This window comes from Mustelus asterias, chromosome 8 (genome assembly GCF_964213995.1).
Source record: "Mustelus asterias chromosome 8, sMusAst1.hap1.1, whole genome shotgun sequence".
NCBI lineage: Eukaryota > Metazoa > Chordata > Chondrichthyes > Carcharhiniformes > Triakidae > Mustelus > Mustelus asterias.
In genome coordinates this window covers 137,267,293-137,291,430 of record NC_135808.1, presented here as the reverse complement: position 1 = coordinate 137,291,430, position 24,138 = coordinate 137,267,293, and the positions used below count along the sequence as shown (strand labels likewise).

At 49.8% G+C, this 24,138-nt stretch overlaps 1 protein-coding gene across 1 annotated transcript in view; it reads left to right on the top strand.

The window, feature by feature from the left end:
- LOC144497795 (netrin-G1-like) overlaps window positions 1-24,138 on the top strand; it is a 102,669-nt gene that overhangs the window by 53,625 nt on the left and 24,906 nt on the right. Inside the window, exons 3-4 of the mRNA XM_078219232.1 lie at window positions 4,990-5,166; window positions 9,562-9,581. Of these exons, the coding sequence (XP_078075358.1) occupies window positions 4,990-5,166; window positions 9,562-9,581 (197 nt within the window). The remainder of the gene's footprint in view (window positions 1-4,989; window positions 5,167-9,561; window positions 9,582-24,138) is intronic.

The window sequence follows — 24,138 nt, the reverse complement described above, 5'->3', positions numbered from 1 at the left end:
CCTCACCCGCAGCTGGGATTCTCCGACCTCCCCTGGGACTGGGATTCTCCGACCTCACCCGCAGCTGGGATTCTCTGACCTCACCCACAGCTGGGATTCTCCAACCTCGTCCGTAGCTGGGATTCTCCGACCCCGCCCGCAGCTGGGATTCTCCGACCTCGTCCGTGACTGGGATTCTCCGACCTCACCCGCGGCTGGGATTCTCCGACCTCACCCGCGGCTGGGATTCTCCGACCTCACCTGCAGCTGGGATTCTCCGACCTCACCTGCAGCTTGGATTCTCCGACCTCACCCGCAGCTGGGATTCTCCGACATCACCCGCAGCTGGGATTCTCCGACCTCACCCGCAGCTTGGATTCTCCGACCTCACCCGCAGCTGGGATTCTCCGACCTCACCCGCAGCTGGGATTCTCCGACCTCGCCCACAGCTGGGATTCTCCGACCTCACCCGCAGCTGGGATTCTCCGACCTCGCCCACAGCTGGGATTCTCCGACCTCACCCACAGCTGGGATTCTCCGGTCTCGCTGGAGTGAACAGAGATTTGACTGAGCCCCAAATTCCCTGTTCTCACTGGCAGAGGCAGTGAATGACCAGAGAATTCAGGCTGAGCTTGTTTTGTTCAGTGAATTGTTAGAGCAAGAGTTTAATTATTCATCAATTACTCGTCAGTTACAACTTCTGGAATCCCTGCTGTTCTTTGCAAACGGAAATGTAAGGTTTTTCAGTTTAATTCCTTGGAAAAGTCCCTGAATTTGACCCTTTCTGAGCAAACTCTGGGAACAATCCAGTTGATTTGGAATATGGGTAACCAATAGATGTGTTGTTGTCAGTCCCTCGAAATGAGGGTGACTTCTGCTTCACGCCATGACTTGTGTGTCCTCAACTGGCCAATCCTGGAGGTGCAGTCCTTTGGGCAAAAAGGACAGAAGATGCTCCTCAGAGGGGAGGGTTCTCTCGAGCTTGGGTTCTGCTTTCTCTGTCCTTCTGTTTTTGTTGCTTCTCCACAGTAGAGGTGTTGGATTAATAGGGTTTCTGCCACTGTTGCGATTCGTTGGATAAGGTGCCGCTTGGGTTTGCAACAAGTTCCTCCCATGCACTGATTTCAATTTGTCCCCATTTTAATGAGGTTTTCTGCCCTTAAAACATTTCTCCATCCCGTTTGTGATTGAGTGCCATCTTTAAGTTGTGAAAAGGGGATCTGCTTCAGAAGCTGATGATTTGACATGCGGGCGCAATGTCCAGAGCCACGATCTATGCTGGAAGAATTGGCTTCATTGAGGATGTTGTAGAGAAAAGGGAATGTTGAGGTTATCAGTCCTTCAGTCTTTTATCTTTCATCATTTAGTAAATTTCTCCTCATTGAGTCTGGTGTCACACTGCCTGATTGACATTCCTGTCAACGCCTTATGGGGTTCATGGTGTTTAAGGCGCTATATCAATGTAAGGGTAGTTTTTTTGTTGTTGTTGCCTACCTGCTTTGACTCCCAGCCCGACGCCTCGATTTTAAAATTCTCATTCTTGTTTTTAAATCCCTGATGATCTCACCTCTCCCAATTGCTCTAAACTCCTCCAGCTCGACAACCTTCCGGGATCTCTGCAGTCCTCCAATTCTGCCCTCGAGTTTCCCCATTTGAATCACTCCACCATTGGTGGCCATGTCTTCAGCTGCCTGGGCTTCATGCTCTGGAATTTGCTCCCTAAATATCTCTGCCTCTCTCCCTCTCCCTCCTCCTTGAAGATTTTCCTGAAAATCTTCCTCTTTGACCAAGCTTTTGGTCACCTGTCGGAATCTCTCCTTATTTGCCTCACTGTCAGATTTTATCTGGTAACATGCCTTTATAGCACCTTGGGCTACTTTAACATGTCAATGCAGGAAGAGTTTCAGAAGTTTTCCTTGAAGCACGGCCATATTGACATTAATGATTTGGAGGAGATTGTTACCAATTATTCAAAATATCACAGGTGGGATTCTCCCAAAAAAATTCCAAGTGTCGAATTCACGTAAAAACTGGAGTAAATCCCGCTAATTTTTTTCGCGGGATTTTCAAAATGAATCTCCCACACTCTGCACTGCAGAGCACACGAGCATGAATCAGGCTGAAAATCAGGAGCGGGACCTATTCCCACTGGAGAGGCTGGCAGCATAGCGCTGAATGGGCCACTGTGCATGCGCCGAATTGTCAGCATCGTGATTGGTGGATGCGCAGTGGCCCCACACTGCCGACCTCCCAATCGCTGGCCAGATCGGTATTGGCCGAAGACAATTGCTGAACTTCCCTGAGAATAGAAGAGGCGAAGGGGTGAACTAACTGAGGTGTACAAAATTCTGAGAGGTCTAGACCGGGTCGACAGGAAAGACTTGTGTCCCCTCGCTGGGAGGTCAATTACTAGGGGCCATAAATTGAAGGTAACTGGTAGAAGGATTAGAGGTGACATGGAGAAAGATTTATTCACCCAGAGGGTGGTTTCCGTCTGGAATTCACTAAATTGGTGGTTGAGGCTGAAACATACAACTCATTTAAAAGGTTCCTGGATCTGTATCTAAAGTGTTGCAACCTGCAAGGCTACAGACCGGGTGCTGGAAATGAGGAGCTCGCTTCTTTTTTCTCTTTCTTGGTTAGCACAGACATAAGAACATAAGAACATAAGAAATAGGAGCAGGAGTAGGCCATCTAGCCCCTCGAGCCTGCCCCGCCATTCAATAAGATCATGGCTGATCTGACGTGGATCAGTACCACTTACCCGCCTGATCCCCATAACCCTTAATTCCCTTACCGATCAGGAATCCATCCATCCACGCTTTAAACATATTCAGCGAGGGAGCCTCCACCACCTCAGTGGGCAGAGAATTCCAGAGATTCACCACCCTCTGGGAGAAGAAGTTCCTCCTCAACTCTGTCTTAAACCGACCCCCCTTTATTTTGAGGCTGTGTCCTCTAGTTTTAACTTCCTTACTAAGTGGAAAGAATCTCTCCGCCTCCACCCTATCCAGCCCCCGCATTATCTTATAAGTCTCCATAAGATCCCCCCTCATCCTTCTAAACTCCAACGAGTACAAACCCAATCTCCTCAGCCTCTCCTCATAATCCAAACCCCTCATCTCCGGTATCAACCTGGTGAACCTTCTCTGCACTCCCTCCAATGCCAATATATCCTTCCTCATATAAGGGGACCAATACTGCACACAGTATTCCAGCTGCGGCCTCACCAATGCCCTGTACAGGTGCATCAAGACATCCCTGCTTTTATATTCTATCCCCCTCACAATATAGGCCAACATCCCATTTGCCTTCTTGATCACCTGTTGTACCTGGGCTTTTGCGTCTCATGCACAAGGACCCCCAGGTCCCTTTGCACGGTAGCATGTTTTAATTTGTTTCCATTGAGATAGTAATCCCATTTGTTATTATTTCCTCCAAAGTGTATAACCTCGCATTTATCAACGTTATACTCCATTTGCCATATCCTCGCCCACTCACTCAGCCTGTCCAAATCTCTCTGCACATCTTCTCCGTCCTCCACACGATTCACTTTTCCACTTATCTTTGTGTCGTCTGCAAACTTCGTTACCCTACACTCCGTCCCCTCCTCCAGATCATCTATATAAATGGTAAATAGTTGCGGCCCGAGTACCGATCCCTGCGGCACGCCACTAGTTACCTTCCTCCAACCGGAAAAACACCCATTTATTCCGACTCTTTGCTTCCTGTCGGATAGCCAGTCCCCAATCCACTTTAACACACTACCCCCAACTCCGTGTGCCCTAATCTTCTTCAGCAGCCTTTTATGGGGCACCTTATCAAACGCCTTTTGGAAATCCAAAAACACCGCATCCACCGGTTCTCCTCCATCAACCGCCCTCGTCACATCTTCATAAAAATCCAACATGTTCGTCAAGCACGACTTTCCCCTCATGAATCCATGCTGCGTCTGATTGATCGAACCATTTCTATCCAGATGCCCTGCTATCTCCTCTTTAATAATGGATTCCAGCATTTTCCCTACTACAGACGTTAAGCTGACCGGCCTATAGTTACCCGCCTTTTGTCTCCTTCCTTTTTTAAACAGCGGCGTAACATTAGCCGTTTTCCAATCAACCGGCACTACCCCAGAATGCAACGAGTTTTGATAAATAATCACTAACGCATCCACTATTACCTCTGACATTTCTTTCAATACCCTGGGATGCATTCCATCCGGACCCGGGGACTTGTCCACCTTCAGTCCCATTAGTCTACCCAGCACTGCCTCTCTGGTAACATTAATTGTATTAAGTATTTCTCCTGCTGCCAACCCTCTATCGTTAATATTTGGCAAACTATTTGTGTCCTCCACCGTGAAGACCGACACAAAAAACTTATTTAAAGACTCAGCCATATCCTCATTTCCCACTATTAACTCCCCCCTCTCATCCTCCAAGGGTCCAACATTCACTCTAGCCACTCTATTCCTTTTTATATATTTATAAAAACTTTTACTATCATTTTTTATATTAATTGCTAGCCTAGCTTCATAGTCTATCCTTCCTTTCTTTATCGCTTTCTTAGTCTCTCTTTGTTGTTTCTTAAATTTTTCCCAATCACTTGTTTCTCCACTATTTTTGGCCACTCTGTACGCAGCTGTTTTTATTTTAATACTCTCCTTTATTTCCTTCGTTATCCACGGCTGGTTCTCCCTTTTCTTACAATCCTTGTTTTTTGCTGGAATATATTTTTGCTGAGAACTGAAAAGGATCTCCTTAAAAATCCTCCACTGTTCCTCAGCTATCCTACCTGCCAGCCTGCTCTCCCAGTCTACCTTAGCCAATTCATCCCTCATCCTATCATATTTCCCTCTGTTCAAACAGAGGACACTGGTTTGGAACCAAACTTTCTCCTCTTGGCTGAATGGCCATTTCTTGCACTGTAACGTTTCTCAAGTTCTATGCTCGGGGATCTAACAGAGTTCCTCGGTGTTTTTCAAATGAGTTTGCTGTTGTCTGTTCCCAGGTGTAGGTGTAATCTTCACGCTAACAACTGTGTCTTGGAAAATGGGAAGCTGAGTTGTGAGTGTGAGCACAACACGACAGGGCTGGACTGTGAGAGATGCAAGAAAGGTTTTCAAGGGCGACCGTGGAGAGCAGGCTCGTACCTCCCAATCCCCAAAGGGACAGCCAATGTCTGTGAGTAACGAGTGTTTGTCTGGCACAGCCCAAAGTCAACACAAGATGCATTTCATATTTCATTCTCATTGAAACTCCAACACATTGTTTCCAAATTACACCCCAATGAAACTTCCTGATTGTGTTACAAACAGAGTGTGTCAGTGAGAACTTGTACTCACCCAGAATCATCAAATCTTACAGCCATTCAGCCCATCGTATCTGGGCCAGCTCTTTGAAAGAGCTATCCAGTTAGTCCCAGCCCTCCTGCTCATTCCCCCATAGCCCCACAAAGATTGAATTATTTGGAGATGGAAGTGGAGACAGTCAATGATTTCAAAAGGAAATTCGATTGGAAATTGACAGGAATTAACCAGCAGATTTCAGGGATAGAGCAGAGAATGGAATCAAGATGGATTGTTCTACAGCGAGTTCGCATGGACACAATGGGCTGAAGAACCTCCTCCTGTGGCAGGATAACTGGGGTGTGATTTTCCCGGCCCGCTGCATTGCTCAAGGAGCATAGCGGGCTGGGAAATGTCAGCGCGTTGCCAAATTCAGGAATCGCGACCGGTGTCTGAGTTGTTTGGGACCAGGGACGGGGGGGTGGGGCAGGGTTCGAGGCCGGCGACCGGAGGGGGAGTTCAAGGCTGGCAGTTGGGCAATTGGGGGGAGGTTCAGGACCAGCGATCAGGGGGCCAGCGATCTCCGGGGGGCAGGGGGGAAGGCTCATGTCAACTGATCTCCCTGTATATTGGGAGGTCGGTGCATGCGCTCTGGCCCCTCAGCAGTCTGTTGCCAGCCTCTCAGGTGGGATTAGGCGCTCCATCCACCCCTCCTTCCCGCACCGGCCTAAATCCCCTGATGGCCTCCGGGCTGCACTAAACTCACCCAAAAAAACGGGTGGGAAAAACTCCCGGTTTCCAGCCCATTGGGCACTTCGGGTTTTTTTTAGGAAAATCATGCTCTTTTTCCCCAATTCCCTTTTGAAAGTTATTATTGAATCTGCTTCCACCGCCCTTTCAGGCAGCACATTCCAGATCACAACAACTCACTGTGTCAAATAAACTCCCCTCATCTCTCCCTCTGGTTCTTTTCCCGATTCTCTTCAATCTGTGTCTCTCTGGTTACCCTCCTGTCACTGCAAACACTTTCTCCTGATTTACTCCATCTAAACTCCTCAATCATTTGAACTCTTTTATCTGTGTAATGTTGGAGTCACTGAGTAAGGTGCATTTGCTGGCGTTATGTAGAAAATGAGATTAGAATCGATGTGTGTGTTAAATGTGATGAAATCTCTCTCTGTACCACACACACAGATAGAGAGGCAGCAGTGAGCTGGTGACAGGGCTGTGAATAGAATGTTAATAGCTGAATGAACATCTGGGTAACAGCTGGGGAGGGTGGGAGGTGAATCAACTTCCCTGTAATAAATATCTGAAGCAGGTCAGGATGTGAAGGTTGTGAGAGACATTTATAGTCAATTTTGTGGATTGTCCAAGATCAGAAAACAGATAATGACAGGAAGAGACATTGACGAGGGGTTGATGTGAATACAGACACCCTTATCTATTAACCCAGTGAACACACACACTCATCACACGGAGTGGGAACATCTTCACACAGTAATCACACGGAGTGGGAACAGCCTCACACACTAATCACATATGGTGGGAAGGTCATTAATATTAATTACGTAATCACATGATGTGAGTATTTTCCTGCCTCTCATCCATAGAATCACAGAAGAGGCTTTTTGGCCCATCAAGTCTGCACTGACAAAACTACACTAAATCTACATTGATCCTATTTTGCAGAACTTGGCCCATAGCCTTGAATGTTATATGATTTCAAGTGCTCATCCTGTACTTTTTAAAGTTGTGAAGTTTCCCGCCTCTACTACCCTCCCAGGCAGTGCATGCAATCTCCCACCACCCTCTGGTGAAAAGATCTTCCTCAAATCTCCTTTAAACCTCCTGCCGCTCACCTTCAAACTATGCCCCTTCGTTATTGACCCTTCAACCAAGGGGAACAGTTGCTCCCTACTCATCCTATCCAGACCCCTCATAATCTTGTAAACCACAGTCATGTTTCCCCTCAGCTTTCTCTGATCGAAAGAAAACAATCCAAGCTTATCCAAACTCTCTTCATAGCTTAAATGCTCCATCCCAGGCAACAGCCCAGTGAATCTCCTCTGCACCCTCTCCAACCAATCATATCCTTCCTCTGGTGAGGTAACCAGAACTATTTACAGTACTCCAGCTATGGCCTAACTAACACTCTGTTCAACTCCAACATAACCTCCTTGTTTTTAGAACCTATGCCACGACTGATAAAGGCAAGTGTCCCATATGTCTCCTAAATTACTCTATTCACCCAGCCTGCCACCTTCAGGGATCTATGGACAAGCACCCCAAGATCCCTCTGTTCCTCTGGCCTTCCCAAAGTCCTGCCATTCACTGAATACTCCCTTGTCTTGTCACTCATTCCAAAGTGCATCACCTTTTCTGGGTTAAATTCCATCTGCCACTGATCTACCCATTTGACCAACCCATCTATATCTTCCTGCAACCTAAGACCTTCTTCCTCACTATTAATTACCCCACCAACCTTTGTGTCATCTGCAAACTTACTTATCATCCCCCTGCCCCCACTCCCCCACCCACAACATTCTCATCGATATCATTTATATATATCACAAACAATAAGTGATTTAGTATTGATCCCTGTGGTACACCACCAGACACTGGCCCCAACTCACACAAACAGTCTTCTACCAACCACCTCCTACCGTCCACTTCCTACTGGTCTCCTACCAGTAAGCCAGTTTGGATCCAACCTGCCAAGTTACGCTGGATCCCATGTGCTTCAACCTTCTTTATAAGTTCCCATGTGGGACATTGTCGAAAACTTCACGGAAATCCATATAAACTGCATCAACTGCACTCCCCTCGTCTACACACCAGATCACCTCTTCAAAACATTCAACCAAATTTGTTAGGCATGACCTCCGTCACAGCCTCACTCTGACAAAGTCATGCTGACTATTCCTGGTCAAACCTCACCTTTCCACGTGGAGATTGGCAGGGGGCGATTCTTCCATCCCGCTGGGATGTTTTTGTCGCAGAGGGCCAGGAGACTCGAACAGAGATTTTTTCACGGGCTCTCCGCTGGGTCACACGGCCTCACGATTCTCCAGCAGCCGGATTTCCGGCGCCATTAGCTCAGTGTCAGAAATCGGCGCAGAACTGAATAATTCATGCAAATTCAAATTTGCATACAATTTAAATCCCATTAGCGGGCCTGGGACTGAAATCTCCGGACCCAGTAGCATCTATCTCCTGCCAGGAGTGGTTCACTCCACCGGGGTTTAGTATATCTCCCCACTTGCGGGGAGCTGGCGGCCTGACCCCGTTGGAATGAAGGGAGCCATCAAGGCCCCCCCCAGAGTGTTCGGCACCAGGAGGGAGGTGTCCCTTGGGCATTGCCACCATGGCAGTGCCAGTCTGGGCTGCCTGGCACTGCCCAAGGGGCAAAGTGCAATGCCCAAGTGGCACCTTGGCACTGCCCATCGGGCATTGGGCAGTGCCAAGATGGCAGGGCCTCATGGAGGATAAATGCGAAGTGATGCATTTTAGAAGAAATAATGTAGGGGGGAGTTATACAATAAATGGCAGAGCCATCAAGAGTATAGAAACACAGAGGGACCTAGGTGTGCAAGTCCACAAATCCTTGAAGGTGGCAGCACAGGTGGAGAAGGTGGTGAAGAAGGCATATGGTATGCTTGCCTTTATAGGACGGGGTATAGAGTATAAAAGCTGGAGTCTGATGTTGCAGCTGTATGGAACACTGGTTAGGCCACATTTGGAGTACTGCGTCCAGTTCTGGTCGCCGCACTACCAGAAGAATGTGGAGGCTTTAGAGAGAGTGTAGAGAAGGTTTATCAGGATGTTGCCTGGTACGGAGGGTCTTAGCTATGAGGAGAGATTGGGTAAACTGGGCTTGTTCTCCCTGGAAAGACGGAGAATGAGGGGAGACCTAATAGAGGTGTACAAGATTATGAAGAGTATAGATAGGGTGAACGGTGGGAAGCTTTTTCCCAGGTCGGAGGTGACGATCACGAGGGGCCACGGGCTCAAGGTGAGAGGGGCGAGGTATAACTCAGATATCAGAGGGATGTTTTTTTACACAGAGGGTGGTGGGGGCCTGGAATGCGCTGCCAAGTAGGGTGGTGGAGGCAGACACGCTGGCATCGTTTAAAACTTACCTGGATAGTCACATGAGCAGTCTGGGAATGGAGGGATATAAACGAATGGTCTAGTTGGACCAATGAGCGGCACAGGCTTGGAGGGCCGAAGGGCCTGTTTCCTGTGCTGTACTGTTCTTTCTTCTTTGAGGGCAGGGCTTGATGGTGGGGCAGGGCCTCTGGGGGCGAGCAAAGTGGGTGGGGGAGGTTACACTGCCACTCTGTAGTTGGCTGAGTGACGAAGGGAAGGAGGGCAGCAATTGGTGCTGGCCATCGGTGTGGGGTGGGGAGGTGAGTGTACTGGAGGGGTGAGGGCTGCCGGAGGGGGGTGTCGAGACTGCGGTGAGTGGGGGGGGGGGGTGGGGGCGGGGGGGGGGGGGGGGGGCGGGGGGGGGTGTCGAGACTGCGGGGAGTGGCGGGGGGGGGTGTCGAGACTGCGGGGAGTGGCGGGGGGGGTGTCGAGGCTGCGGGGAGTGGCGGGGAGGGTGTCGAGACTGCGGGGAGTGGGTGGGGGGCGGGGGGGGTGTCGAGACTGCGGGGAGTGGGGGGAGGGCGGGGGGCAGAGGTGTCGAGACTGCGGTGAGTGGGGGTGGGCGGGGGGGGTGTCGAGACTGCGGGGAGTGGCGGGGGGGCGGTGGGGGTGTCGAGACTGCGGGGAGTGGCGGGGGGGGTGTCGAGACTGCGGGGAGTGGGTGGGGGGCGGGGGGGGCTGTCGAGACTGCGGGGAGTGGGGGGAGGGCGGGGGGGGTGTTGAGACTGCGGGGAGTGGGGGGAGGGCGGGGGGGGAGGTGTCGAGACTGCAGGGAGTAGGGGGAGGCGGGGGGGGGCTGTCGAGACTGCGGGGAGTGGGGGGCGGGGGGGGAGGGCTGGGGAGGTGGGTGTCGAGACTGCGGGGTGTGGGGGGGGGGTGTCGAGACTGCGGGGAGTGGGGGAGGGTGGGGGGGTGTCGAGACTGCGGGGAGTGGGGGGCGGGGGGGCGCGACTGCGGGGAGTGGGGGGGGCGGTGGGGAGTGTGTCGAGACTGCAGGGAGTGGGGGGGGGGTGGGGGGGTGTCGAGACTGCGGGGAGTGGGGGGGGGGTTGGGTTGGGGCTGCTGGTGAGGGAGGGGGGAGGGATTGGGGGTGAAGATTGCAAGTTTGGTGCTGCGGAAGGGGGGGGGGGATGAGGGGGCATTCGAGGCGTGCTGGGGGCAGGGGGGTGTCGAGCTGTCCCGGGTATGTTCGGGAGACCAGCGATCAGGCCGTAGGGGGCGGTTGCAGGGTTAGCGAGTGACCGGAAAGGCAGGCAGTGTGTGGCCAATGCGCATTCGCCGATCTCAGCACTGACAGACCAGTACATGTGCAGTGGCCCATTCAGCGCTGCGTTGCTGGCTTCTCCAATGGGAGTTGGCCCTGCCCCTGGATTTTTCTCGTGATTTGCGCTGGGGGCTGTGCAGTGCACAGAGTGTGGGAGATTCATTTTGAAATAGTTTCCCTGCCACTGATGTGAGATCCCCTGGATTATCTGTCCCACCCTTCTTCAATCGCACATTAGCCATCCTCCAATCCACTGGCACCTTCCCTGTGGCCACAGAGGAATTAAAACTTTGGGTCAGAGTCCTTGTAATTCTCTCCTTTGCCTCCCACAGCAGTCTGAGACACAACTCATCCAGACCTGGGGTTCTGTCCATTTTTAATCTGCCTAAACTTCCCTTATCTCCTCACTCCCTCTGTCAAATTGTTCCAGAGCCTCACAGTCTCTCTCTCTGAATTCTATACCTATATCCTCCTTCCCCTGAGTGAGGACAGACGTGAATTTCTCATTTCACCCCCGACCCAATGCTCTCCGGCTCCACGCACTGATTGCCCCCTTGGCCCTAATGGGCCCTACTCCATCTCACCCTGAGCTGCTGCTACCTCTCAGAGGCTGCAGCAAGTTCATATCTGATGAGGTTTTTAAGTTTGAATCTGGCGGCTCTCCTTCTGTTTGCTTGCATCACTGTGTTTAAAAATAAAGATTGTTAATCAGGTGTCTCTCGAACTCTTTGTGTTTCTGTTTCCCTCTCCAGGCCATCCTGACACCAACACGAGTGGCCGTAAGTAAAACCAACGATCTTTGACCTGTAACCTGCTGACCCAGAATCCATTCCTGTATTGGGAACCAAATGATCACCTCAAACCTCCATCATTACATGCATACAGGTGCAGGAGTGAACAAGGAGTGAGTGTGAACAGGGAGTGAGTGTGAACAGGGAGTGAGTGTGAACAGGTGGAGGAGTGAACAGGGAGTGAGTGTGAACAGGTGTAGGGGTGAACAGGGAGTGAGTATGAACAGGGAGTGAGTATGAACAGGGAGTGAGTATGAACAGGGAGTGAGTGTGAACAGGGAGTGAGTATGAACAGGGAGTGAGTGTGAACAGGGAGTGAGTGTGAACAGGTGTAGGGGTGAACAGGGAGTGAGTATGAACAGGGAGTAAGAGTGAACAGATGTAAGAGTGTCAAAGAGTCATTGAGGTTTACAGCATGGAAGCAGGCCCTTCAGCCCAACTTGTCCATGCCGCCCCTTTTTCAACCTCTAAGCTAGTTCCCAATTGCCTGCGTTTGCCACAGCAGGATATAGATAGGCTGGAACATTGGGCGGAGAAATGGCAGATGGAATTTAATCCAGATAAATGCGAAGTGATGCATTTCGGTAGATCTAATGTAAGGGGGAGCTATACAATAAATGGCAGAACCATCAGGAGTATAGACACACAGAGGGACCTGGGTGTACAAGTCCACAGATCCTTAAAGGTGGCAGCACAGGTGGAGAGGGTGGTGAAGAAGGCATATGGCATGCTTGCCTTTATTGGACGGGGCATAGAATATAAAAGTTGGCATATGATGTTGCAGCTGTATAGAACGCTGGTTAGGCCACATTTGGAATACTGCATCCAGTTCTGGTCGCCGCACTACCAGAAGGACATGGAGGCTTTGGAGAGAGTACAGAGAAGGTTTACCAGGATGTTGCCTGGTATGGAGGGTCTTAGCTATGAGGAGAGATTTGGTAAACTGGGGTTGTTCTCCCTGGAAAGACGGAGGATGAGGGGCAACCAAATAGAGGTGTATAAAATTATGAAGGGCGTAGATAGGGTGAACAGTGGGAAGCTTTTTCCCAGGTCGGAGGTGACGAACACAAGGGGTCACGGGTTCAAGGTAAGGGGGGCAAGGTTCAACACAGATGTCAGGGGGACGTATTTTACACAGAGGCTGGTGGGGGCCTGGAATGCACTGCCAAGCAAGGTGATTGAGGCGGACACGCTGGGATCGTTTAAGACTTATCTAGATAGCCACATGAACAGACTGAGAATAGAGGGATACAAAAGAATGGTCTCGAGGGCACATGAGCGGCGCAGGCTTGGAGGGCCGAAGGGCCTGTTCCTGTGCTGTATTGTTCTTTGTTCTTCTTTGTTTGGCCCATATCCCTCGGTAGCCATCTTAACCATGTAACTGTCGAAACGCTTTTCAAAAGGCAAAATTGTATCCGCCTCTACTACTACTTCTGGCAGCTTGTCCCAGACACTCAACACTCTCTGTGTGAAAAAATTGCCCTCTGGACACTTTTGTATCTCTCCCCTTTCATCTTAAACCTATGCCCTCTACTTTTAGACTGCCCTACCTTTGGGAAAAGATATTGACTATCTAGCTGATCTATGCCCTTCATTATTTTATAGACCTCTAAAAGATCACCTCTAAGCTTCCTATGCTCCAGAGAAAAAGTCCCAGTCTATCCAGCCTCTCCTTATGATTCAAACCATCAAGTCCCAGTAGCATCCTAGTAAATCTTTTCTGCATTCTTTCTAGTTTAATAATATCCTTTCTATAAGAGAGTGACCAGAACTGTACACAGTATTCCAAGTGTGGCCTTACCAATGTCTTGTACAACTTCAACAAAATGTTAAACCCTGTATTCAATGTTCTGACCAATGAAACCAAGCATGCTGAATGCCTTCTTCACCACTCTGTCCACCTGTGACTCCACTTTCAAGGATCCATGAACCTATACCCCTAGATCTCTTTGTTCTATAACTCTCCCCAAGCCCCACCATTTACTGAGTAAGATCTGCCCTGGTTCGATCGACCAAAATGCATCACCTTGCATTTATCTCAATTAAACTCCATCTGCCATTCATCAGTCCACAGGCCCAATTGATCAAGGTCCCATTGCAATCCTAGATAAGCTTCTTCACTGTCCACTATACCACCATTCTTGGTGTCATTTGCAAACTTAGTAACCATACTTCCTAAATTCTCATCCAATTGACTAATATAAATGACAGATAACAGTGGACCCAGCACTGATCCCTGAGGCACACCCGCTGGTCACAGGCCTCCAATTTGAAAAACAACCCTCTACAAACACCCTCTGTCTTCTGTCATCAAGCCAATTTTGTATCCATTTTGGCTACCTCACCCTGGATCCCGTGAGATTTAACCTTATGCAACAACCTACCATGCGCTACCTTGTCAAAGGCCTTGCTAAAGTCCATGTAGACAACATCAACTGCAATGCCTCATCTATCTTCTTGGTTATCCCTTCAAAAATTCAAATTTGTGAGACATGATTTTCCACTCATAAAGCCATGCTGACTGTCCTTAATCAATCCTTGTGTCTCTAAATGCCTGTAGATCCTGTCTCTCTGAATACCTTCTAACAACTTACCCACTATAGATGTGAGGCTCACCGGCCTGTAGTTCCCAGGCTTTTCCCTGCAGCCCTTTTTAAACAAAGGCACAATATTTGCCACTCTCCAATTTCAGCCACCTCACTCACCTGTGGCTGTTAATGATTCAAACATCTCTGCTAGGGGACCTGCAATTTCCTCCCTAGCCTCCCACAATGTCCTGGGATACACTTCACCAAATCCCAGGGATTTATCTACCATGATGCACTTTAAGACTTCCAGCACCTCCTTCTCTGTAATATGTACACTCCTCAAGACATCTATTTATTTCCCCAAGTTTCCTAACATCCATGTCTTTCTCAACAGTAAATACTGATGAGAAATATTCATAGGATCTCACCCATCTCTTGTGGATCTGCACATAGACGACCTTGTTGATTCTTAAGAGGCCCTACTCTCTCCGTAGTTACTCTTTTGCCCTTTATGTATTTGTAGAAGCTCTTTGAATTTTCCTTTGCCTTATCTGCCAAAGCTATCTCGTGTCCCCTTTTTGCCCTCCTGATTTCTCTCTTAACTCTACTCCTACACCCTCTATACTCTTCAAGGAATCCACTTGATCCCAGCTGCCTATGCATGTCATATGCCTCCTTCTTCTTCTTGACCAGGGCCTCAATATCCCGAGTCATCCAGGGTTTCCTACTTCTGCCAGCCTTGCCCTTCACTCTAAGAGGAATGTGCTTACCCTGAACCCTGGTTAACACACTTTTGAAAGCCTCCCACTTACGAGACGTCTCTTTGCCTTCCCACAGACTCCCCCAATTAATTTTTGAAAGTTCCTGCCTGATACCATCAAAATTGGCCTCGACCCAATTTAGTATTTTAACTTTTGGGCCAGACCTATCATTCTCCATAGCTACCTTAAAACTAATAGAATTATGGTCACTGGTCCCAAAGTGAACCCTCACTAACACTTCTGTCACCTGCCTTCATATTTCCAAAAATGAACAGGGAGTGAGTGTGAACCAGGAGTTTTGAGTTTACAAACTGGCAGGTCATGTTGACACTTTATAGAACCTTAGTTAGGCCACACTTGGAATATAGTGTTCAATTCTGGTCGCCCCACTACCAGAAGGATGCGGAGGCTTTGGAGAGGGTACAGGAAATATTTACCAGGATGTAGCCTGGTTTGGGGGGCATGAGCTATGAGGAGAGGTTGGAAAAACTTAGTTTGTTCTCACTGGAATGACAAGAGTTGAGGGGCGACCTGATAGAAGTCTACAAGATTATTAGGGGCATGGACAGAGTGGATAGTCAACTTTTTCCCAGGGTGGAAGAGTCAATTACGAGGGGGCATAGGTTTAAGGTGCGAGGGGCAAGGTTTAGAGGAGATGTACGAGGCAAGCTTTTTACACAGAGGGTGGTGGGTGCCTGGAACTCGTTGCCGGGGGAGGTAATGGAAGCAGATACGACAGTGACTTTTAAGGTGCGTCTTGACAAATACATGAATCGGATGGGAATAGAGGGATATGGTCCCCGGAAGGGTCGGGGGGTTTAGTTCAGTCGGGCAGCATGGTCAGTGCAGGCTTGGAGGGCTGAAGGGCCAATTTTCTTTGTTCTTTGTTCTAAGAGTGAACAGGTGTAGGAGTGAACAGGGAGTGAGTGTGGAACAGGTATATGTGTGAACAGAAGTGTGAAAAGGTGTAGTGTCAATGGGGAGTAAGTGTGAACAAGTATAGTTGTGAATACGGAGTGATTGTGAACTAGTATAGTTGTGAACACAGTGATTGTTTTGCAGTATAGTGAACAGGGAGTGAGTGTAAATTGGTATAGTTGTGAACAGGGAGTGAGTGTGAACTGGTATAGTTGTGAACAGGGAGTGAGTGTGAACTGGTATAGTTGTGAACAGGGAGTGAGTGTGAACTGGTATAGTTGTGAATGGGGAGTGAGTGTGAACTGGTCTCGTTGTGAACACAGAGTGAGTGTGAACTGGTATTGTTGTGAACAGGGAGTGAGTGTGAACTGGTATAGTTGTGAACAGGCAGTGAGTGTGAACTGGTATCGTTGTGAACAGGGAGTGAGTGTGAACTGGTATAGTTGTGAACAGGCAGTGAGTGTGAACTGGTATCGTTGTGAACAGGGAGTGAGTGTGAACTGGTATCGTTGTGAACAGGGAGTGAGTGTGAACTGGTATCGTTGTGAACACAGAGTGAGTGTGAACTGATATAGTTGTGAACAGGGAGTGAGTGTGAACTGGTATAGTTGTGAACAGGGTCTGAGGTTTGATTTACTCTGGGGTCGAGTAGAATCTAGTCAAACAAAGCAGCAGATATGAAGCAAGGAATTTATATTATTGACAATTCACATTTTAGCTGAGAGGAAAAAGTTTCTGAACTGGGTCTCACGGAAAACATTCAGTGGGAAATGGAGGGAATGTTTGTGGAAAGGCTGAGACCAGGATCAGTGGGATCCTGTTGTAATCTCGATATCCCAGATACAGGAATGGGATCTGGGTGAGTAACTCGGGTCTCAATCTGCTCACCTTTAATTCCTGTTTATTAACCCTTCGCATGCTGCCCAATTCATCCCAAACTATCCACACATTGACCTCCCCAAATCCATATCCAACTGACCAAGAGTGACCGTAACTCGCACACTGACCGAGAGTGACCGTAACCCCCAAACTGACCGAGAGTGACCGTAACCCCCAAACTGACCGAGAGTGACCGTAACTCCCAAACTGACCGAGAGTGACCATAACTCCTAAACTGACCAAGAGTGACAATAATGGTGTATAACATTCTGAGGGGTATAGACAGGGTGAGTCAGGAGCAGCTGTTCCCCTTGGTTGAGGGGCCAAGCACGAGGGGGCACATTTTTAGGTCAGAGGCAGGAGATTCAGAGGGGCTTTGAGAAATAACTTTTTCACTCAGAGGGTGGTGGGAATCTGGAATGCGCTGCCTGGGAAGGTAGTGGAGGCCAGAAACCCTACAAACTTTAACAAATATTTGGATGAACATTTGAAAAATTATAACATGCAAGGATATGGGTCAAGTGCAGCAAAATGGGATTCGCGCGACTTTAGATATTGTCGGTACAGACTGGATGGGCCGAATTGCCATTTCTGCAATGTTAACTCCCAAACTGACCGAGAGTGACCGTAACTCCCAAACTGACCGAGAATGACCGTAACTCCCAAACTGACCGAGAGTGACCGTAACTCCCAAACTGACCGAGAGTGACCGTAACTCACAAACTGACCGAGAGTGACCATAACTCACATACTGACGGAGAGTGACTGTAACTCCCCAAACTGACCGAGAGTGACCGTAACTCCCAAACTGACCGAGAGTGACCGTAACCCCCAAACTGACCGAGAGTGACCGTAACTCCAAAACTGACCGAGAGTGACCATAACTCAACACTCTGACCGAGAGTGACCGTAACTCTCATACTGACCGAGAGTGACCGTAACCCCCAAACTGACCGAGAGTGACTGTAACTCCCAAACTGACCGAGAGTGACCATAACTCAACACTCTGACCGAGAGTGACCGTAACTCTCAAACTGATCGAGAGTGACCGTAACACCCAAACTGACCGAGAGTGACCGTAACTTCCAAACTGACCCAGAGTGACTGTTACTCCCCGAACTGACCGAGAGTGACCGTAACTCCCAAACTGACCGAGAATGACCGTAACTCCCAAACTGACCGAGAATGACCGTAACTCCCAAAATGACTGTGAGTGACCGTAACTCCCTTCACTGACCCAGAGTGACTGTTACTCCCCGAACTGACCGAGAGTGACCATAGGTCCTAAACTGTTCAAGAGTGACCATAACTCCCAAACTGAGAAAGCATGATCATAACTTCCCAAACTGACCGAGAGTGACCGTAACTCACAAACTGACCGAGAGTGACCGTAACCCCCAAACTGACCGAGAGTGACTGTAACTCCCAAACTGACCAAGAGTGACCATAACTCAACACTCTGACCGAGAGTGACCGTAACTCTCAAACTGATCGAGAGTGACCGTAACCCCCAAACTGACCGAGAGTGACTGTAACTCCCAAACTGACCAAGAGTGACCGTAACTCCCAAACTGACCGAGAGTGACCGTAACTCACACACTGACCGAGAGTGACCGTAACTCCCAAAGTGACCGAGACTGACCGTAACCCCCAAACTGACCGAGAGTGACTGTAACTCCCAAACTGACCAGAGTGACCGTAACTCCCAAACTGACCGAGAGTGACCATAACTCCCAAACTGACCGAGACTGACCGTAACCCCCAAACTGACCGAAAGTGACTGTAACTCCCAAACTGACCGAGAGTGACCGTAACTCCCAAACTGACCGAGAGTGACCATAACTCACACACTGACCGAGAGTGACCGTAACTCCCAAACTGACCGAGACTGACCGTAACTCCCAAACTGACCGAGAGTGACTGTAACTCCCAAACTGACCGAGAGTGACCGTAACTCCCAAACTGACCGAGAGTGACCGTAACTCCCAAACTGACCGAGAGTGACCATAACTAAACACTCTGACCGAGAGTGACCGTAACTCTCATACTGACCGAGAGAGACCGTAACCCCCAAAGTGACCGAGAGTGACCGTAATCCCCAAACTGACCGAGAGTGACTGTAACTCCCAAACTGACCAAGAGTGACCGTAACTCCCAAACTGACCGAGAGTGACCGTAACTCGCAAACTGACCGAGAGTGACCGTAACTCCCAAACTGACGGAGACTGACCGTAACTCCTAAACTGACCGAGAGTGACTGTAACTTCCTGAACTGACCGAGAGTGACCGTAACTCGCAAACTGACCGAGAGTGACCGTAACTCGCAAACTGACCGAGAGTGACCGTAACTCCCAAACTGACCGAGAGTGACCGTAACTCCCAAACTGACCGAGAGTGACCGTAACCCCCAAACTGACCGAGAGTGACCGTAACTCACAAACTGACCGAGAGTGACCATAACTCACATACTGACCGAGAGTGACCGTAACCCCCAAACTGACCGAGAGTGACTGTAACTCCCAAACTGACCGAGAGTGACCGTAACTCCCAAACTGACCGAGAGTGACCGTAACCCCCAAACTGACCGAGAGTGACCGTAACTCACAAACTGACCAAGAGTGACCATAACTCACATACTGACGGAGAGTGACTGTAACTCCCCAAACTGACCGAGAGTGACCATAACTCCCAAACTGACCGAGAGTGACCGTAACTCCCAAACTGACCGAGAGTGACCATAACTCAACACTCTGACCGAGAGTGACCGTAACTCTCATACTGACCGAGAGTGACCGTAACCCCCAAACTGACCGAGAGTGACCGTAACCCCCAAACTGACCGAGAGTGACTGTAACTCCCAAACTGACCGAGAGTGAGCATAACTCAACACTCTGACTGAGAGTGACCGTAACTCTCAAACTGATCGAGAGTGACCGTAACCCCCAAACTGACCGAGAGTGACTGTAACTCCCAAACTGACCAAGAGTGACCGTAACTCCCAAACTGACCGAAAGTGACCGTAACTCCTAAACTGACCGAGAGTGACTGTAACTTCCTGAACTGACCGAGAGTGACCGTAACTCGCAAACTGACCAAGAGTGACCGTAACTCGCAAACTGACCGAGAGTGACCGTAACTCGCAAACTGACCGAGAGTGACCGTAACTCCCAAACTGACCGAGAGTGACCGTAACTCCCAAACTGACCGAGAGTGACCGTAACTCCCAAACTGACCGAGAGTGACCGTAACCCCCAAACTGACCGAGAGTGACCGTAACTCCCAAACTGACCGAGAGTGACCATGGCTCCCTAAATTGACAGAGAGTGACCGTAACTCCTGCACTGACCGAGAGTGACCGTAACTCACAAACTGACCGAGAGTGACCGTAACCCCCAAACTGACCGAGAGTGACTGTAACTCCCAAACTGACCAAGAGTGACCGTAACTCCCAAACTGACCGAGAGTGACCGTAACTCCTAAACTGACCGAGAGTGACTGTAACTTCCTGAACTGACCGAGAGTGACCGTAACTAGCAAACTGACCGAGAGTGACCGTAACTCGCAAACTGACCGAGAGTGACCGTAACTCCCAAACTGACCGAGACTGACCGTAACTCCCAAACTGACCGAGAGTGACCGTAACTCCCAAACTGACCGAGAGTGACCGTAACTCCTAAACTGACCGAGAGTGACTGTAACTTCCTGAACTGACCGAGAGTGACCGTAACTCGCAAACTGACCGAGAGTGACTGTAACTCGCAAACTGACCGAGAGTGACCGTAACTCCCAAACTGACCGAGAGTGACCATAACTCCCAAATTGACCGAGAGTTACCGTAACCCCCAAACTGACCGAGAGTGACCGTAACTCACAAACTGACCGAGAGTGACCATAACTCACATACTGACCGAGAGTGACCGTAACCCCCAAACTGACCGAGAGTGACTGTAACTCCCAAACTGACCGAGAGTGACCGTAACTCCCAAACTGACCGAGAGTGACCGTAACCCCCAAACTGACCGAGAGTGACCGTAACTCACAAACTGACCGAGAGTGACCATAACTCACATACTGACGGAGAGTGACTGTAACTCCCCAAACTGACCGAGAGTGACCGTAACTCCCAAACTGACCGAGAGTGACCGTAACTCCCAAACTGACCGAGAGTGACCATAACTCAACACTCTGACCGAGAGTGACCGTAACTCTCATACTGACCGAGAGTGACCGTAACTCCCAAACTGACGGAGAGTGACTGTAACTCCGCAAACTGACCGAGAGTGACCGTAACTCCCAAACTGACCGAGAGTGACCGTAACTCCCAAACTGACCGAGAGTGACCATAACTCAACACTCTGACCGAGAGTGACCGTAACTCTCATACTGACCGAGAGTGACCGTAACCCCCAAACTGACCGAGAGTGACCGTAACCCCCAAACTGACCGAGAGTGACTGTAACTCCCAAACTGACCGAGAGTGAGCATAACTCAACACTCTGACCGAGAGTGACCGTAACTCTCATACTGACCGAGAGTGACCGTAACTCTCAAACTGATCGAGAGTGACCGTAACCCCCAAACTGACCGAGAGTGACTGTAACTCCCAAACTGACCAAGAGTGACCGTAACTCCCAAACTGACCGAGAGTGACCGTAACTCCTAAACTGACCGAGAGTGACTGTAACTTCCTGAACTGACCGAGAGTGACCGTAACTCGCAAACTGACCAAGAGTGACCGTAACTCGCAAACTGACCGAGAGTGACCGTAACTCGCAAACTGACCGAGAGTGACCGTAACTCCCAAACTGACCGAGAGTGACCGTAACTCCCAAACTGACCGAGAGTGACCGTAACTCCCAAACTGACCGAGAGTGACCGTAACCCCCAAACTGACCGAGAGTGACCGTAACTCCCAAACTGACCGAGAGTGACCATGGCTCCCTAAATTGACAGAGAGTGACCGTAACTCCTGCACTGACCGAGAGTGACCGTAACTCACAAACTGACCGAGAGTGACCGTAACCCCCAAACTGACCGAGAGTGACTGTAACTCCCAAACTGACCAAGAGTGACCGTAACTCCCAAACTGACCGAGAGTGACCGTAACTCCTAAACTGACCGAGAGTGACTGTAACTTCCTGAACTGACCGAGAGTGACCGTAACTAGCAAACTGACCGAGAGTGACCGTAACTCGCAAACTGACCGAGAGTGACCGTAACTCCCAAACTGACCGAGACTGACCGTAACTCCCAAACTGACCGAGAGTGACCGTAACTCCCAAACTGACCGAGAGTGACCGTAACTCCTAAACTGACCGAGAGTGACTGTAACTTCCTGAACTGACCGAGAGTGACCGTAACTCGCAAACTGACCGAGAGTGACTGTAACTCGCAAACTGACCGAGAGTGACCGTAACTCCCAAACTGACCGAGAGTGACCATAACTCCCAAATTGACCGAGAGTTACCGTAACCCCCAAACTGACCGAGAGTGACCGTAACTCACAAACTGACCGAGAGTGACCATAACTCACATACTGACCGAGAGTGACCGTAACCCCCAAACTGACCGAGAGTGACTGTAACTCCCAAACTGACCGAGAGTGACCGTAACTCCCAAACTGACCGAGAGTGACCGTAACCCCCAAACTGACCGAGAGTGACCGTAACTCACAAACTGACCGAGAGTGACCATAACTCACATACTGACGGAGAGTGACTGTAACTCCCCAAACTGACCGAGAGTGACCGTAACTCCCAAACTGACCGAGAGTGACCGTAACTCCCAAACTGACCGAGAGTGACCATAACTCAACACTCTGACCGAGAGTGACCGTAACTCTCATACTGACCGAGAGTGACCGTAACTCCCAAACTGACGGAGAGTGACTGTAACTCCGCAAACTGACCGAGAGTGACCGTAACTCCCAAACTGACCGAGAGTGACCGTAACTCCCAAACTGACCGAGAGTGACCATAACTCAACACTCTGACCGAGAGTGACCGTAACTCTCATACTGACCGAGAGTGACCGTAACCCCCAAACTGACCGAGAGTGACCGTAACCCCCAAACTGACCGAGAGTGACTGTAACTCCCAAACTGACCGAGAGTGAGCATAACTCAACACTCTGACCGAGAGTGACCGTAACTCTCATACTGACCGAGAGTGACCGTAACTCTCAAACTGATCGAGAGTGACCGTAACCCCCAAACTGACCGAGAGTGACTGTAACTCCCAAACTGACCAAGAGTGACCGTAACTCCCAAACTGACCGAGAGTGACCGTAACTCCTAAACTGACCGAGAGTGACTGTAACTTCCTGAACTGACCGAGAGTGACCGTAACTCGCAAACTGACCAAGAGTGACCGTAACTCGCAAACTAACCGAGAGTGACCGTAACTCGCAAACTGACCGAGAGTGACCGTAACTCCCAAACTGACCGAGAGTGACCATAACCCCCAAACTGACCGAGAGTGACCGTAACTCCCAAACTGACCGAGAGTGACCGTAACTCCCAAACTGACCGAGAGTGACCGTAACCCCCAAACTGACCGAGGGTGACCGTAACTCCCAAACTGACCGAGAGTGACCATGGCTCCCTAAATTGACAGAGAGTGACCGTAACTCCTGCACTGACCGAGTGTGACCGTAACTCACAAACTGACCGAGAGTGACCGTAACCCCCAAACTGACCGAGAGTGACTGTAACTCCCAAACTGACCGAGAGTGACCGTAACTCCCAAACTGACCGAGAGTGACCGTAACTCATACACTGACTGAGAGTGACCGTAACTCCCAAACTGACCGAGACTGACCGTAACCCCCAAACTGACCGAGAGTGACTGTAACTCTCAAACTGACCGAGAGTGACCGTAACTCCCAAACTGACCAAGACTGACCGTAACCCCCAAACTGACCGAGAGTGACCGTAACTCCCAAACTGACCGAGAGTGACCGTAACTCCCAAACTGACCGAGAGTGACCGTAACTCCCAAACTGACCGAGGGTGACCGTAACTCCCAAACTGACCGAGAGTGACCATGGCTCCCTAAATTGACAGAGAGTGACCGTAACTCCTGCACTGACCGAGAGTGACCGTAACTCCTGCACTGACCGAGAGTGACCATAACTCCTGCACTGACCGAGAGTGACCGTAACTCCTGCACTGACTGAGAGTGACCGTAACTCCTGCACTGACCGAGAGTGACCGTAACTCCTGCACTGACCGAGAGTGACCGTAACTCCTGCACTGACCGAGAGTGACCGTAACTCCTGCACTGACTGGGACGACCCATACCTTTTTGGACTGAAATGGTTTGTGATTTTGCAACAGGAACATTGGGGAACGGGACATCAGCTGCCTGGCTCTAAGCTCTGGAATTCTCTCCCACATCCCCTCCCCCTCCCTCTGTCCTTTAAGATTCTCCTGTAAACCCCCCTCACTAAAAAAGGATTTCATCTCCTTTCTGAAGATCTCCTCCCGTCTCTCAGTCTCAGTTTTTGTCTCACTGATGGTGAAAAGGAGATAGAAATATCGCTGCTGATCTCTTGGACTCTCTTATGATGGTCAGTCTGC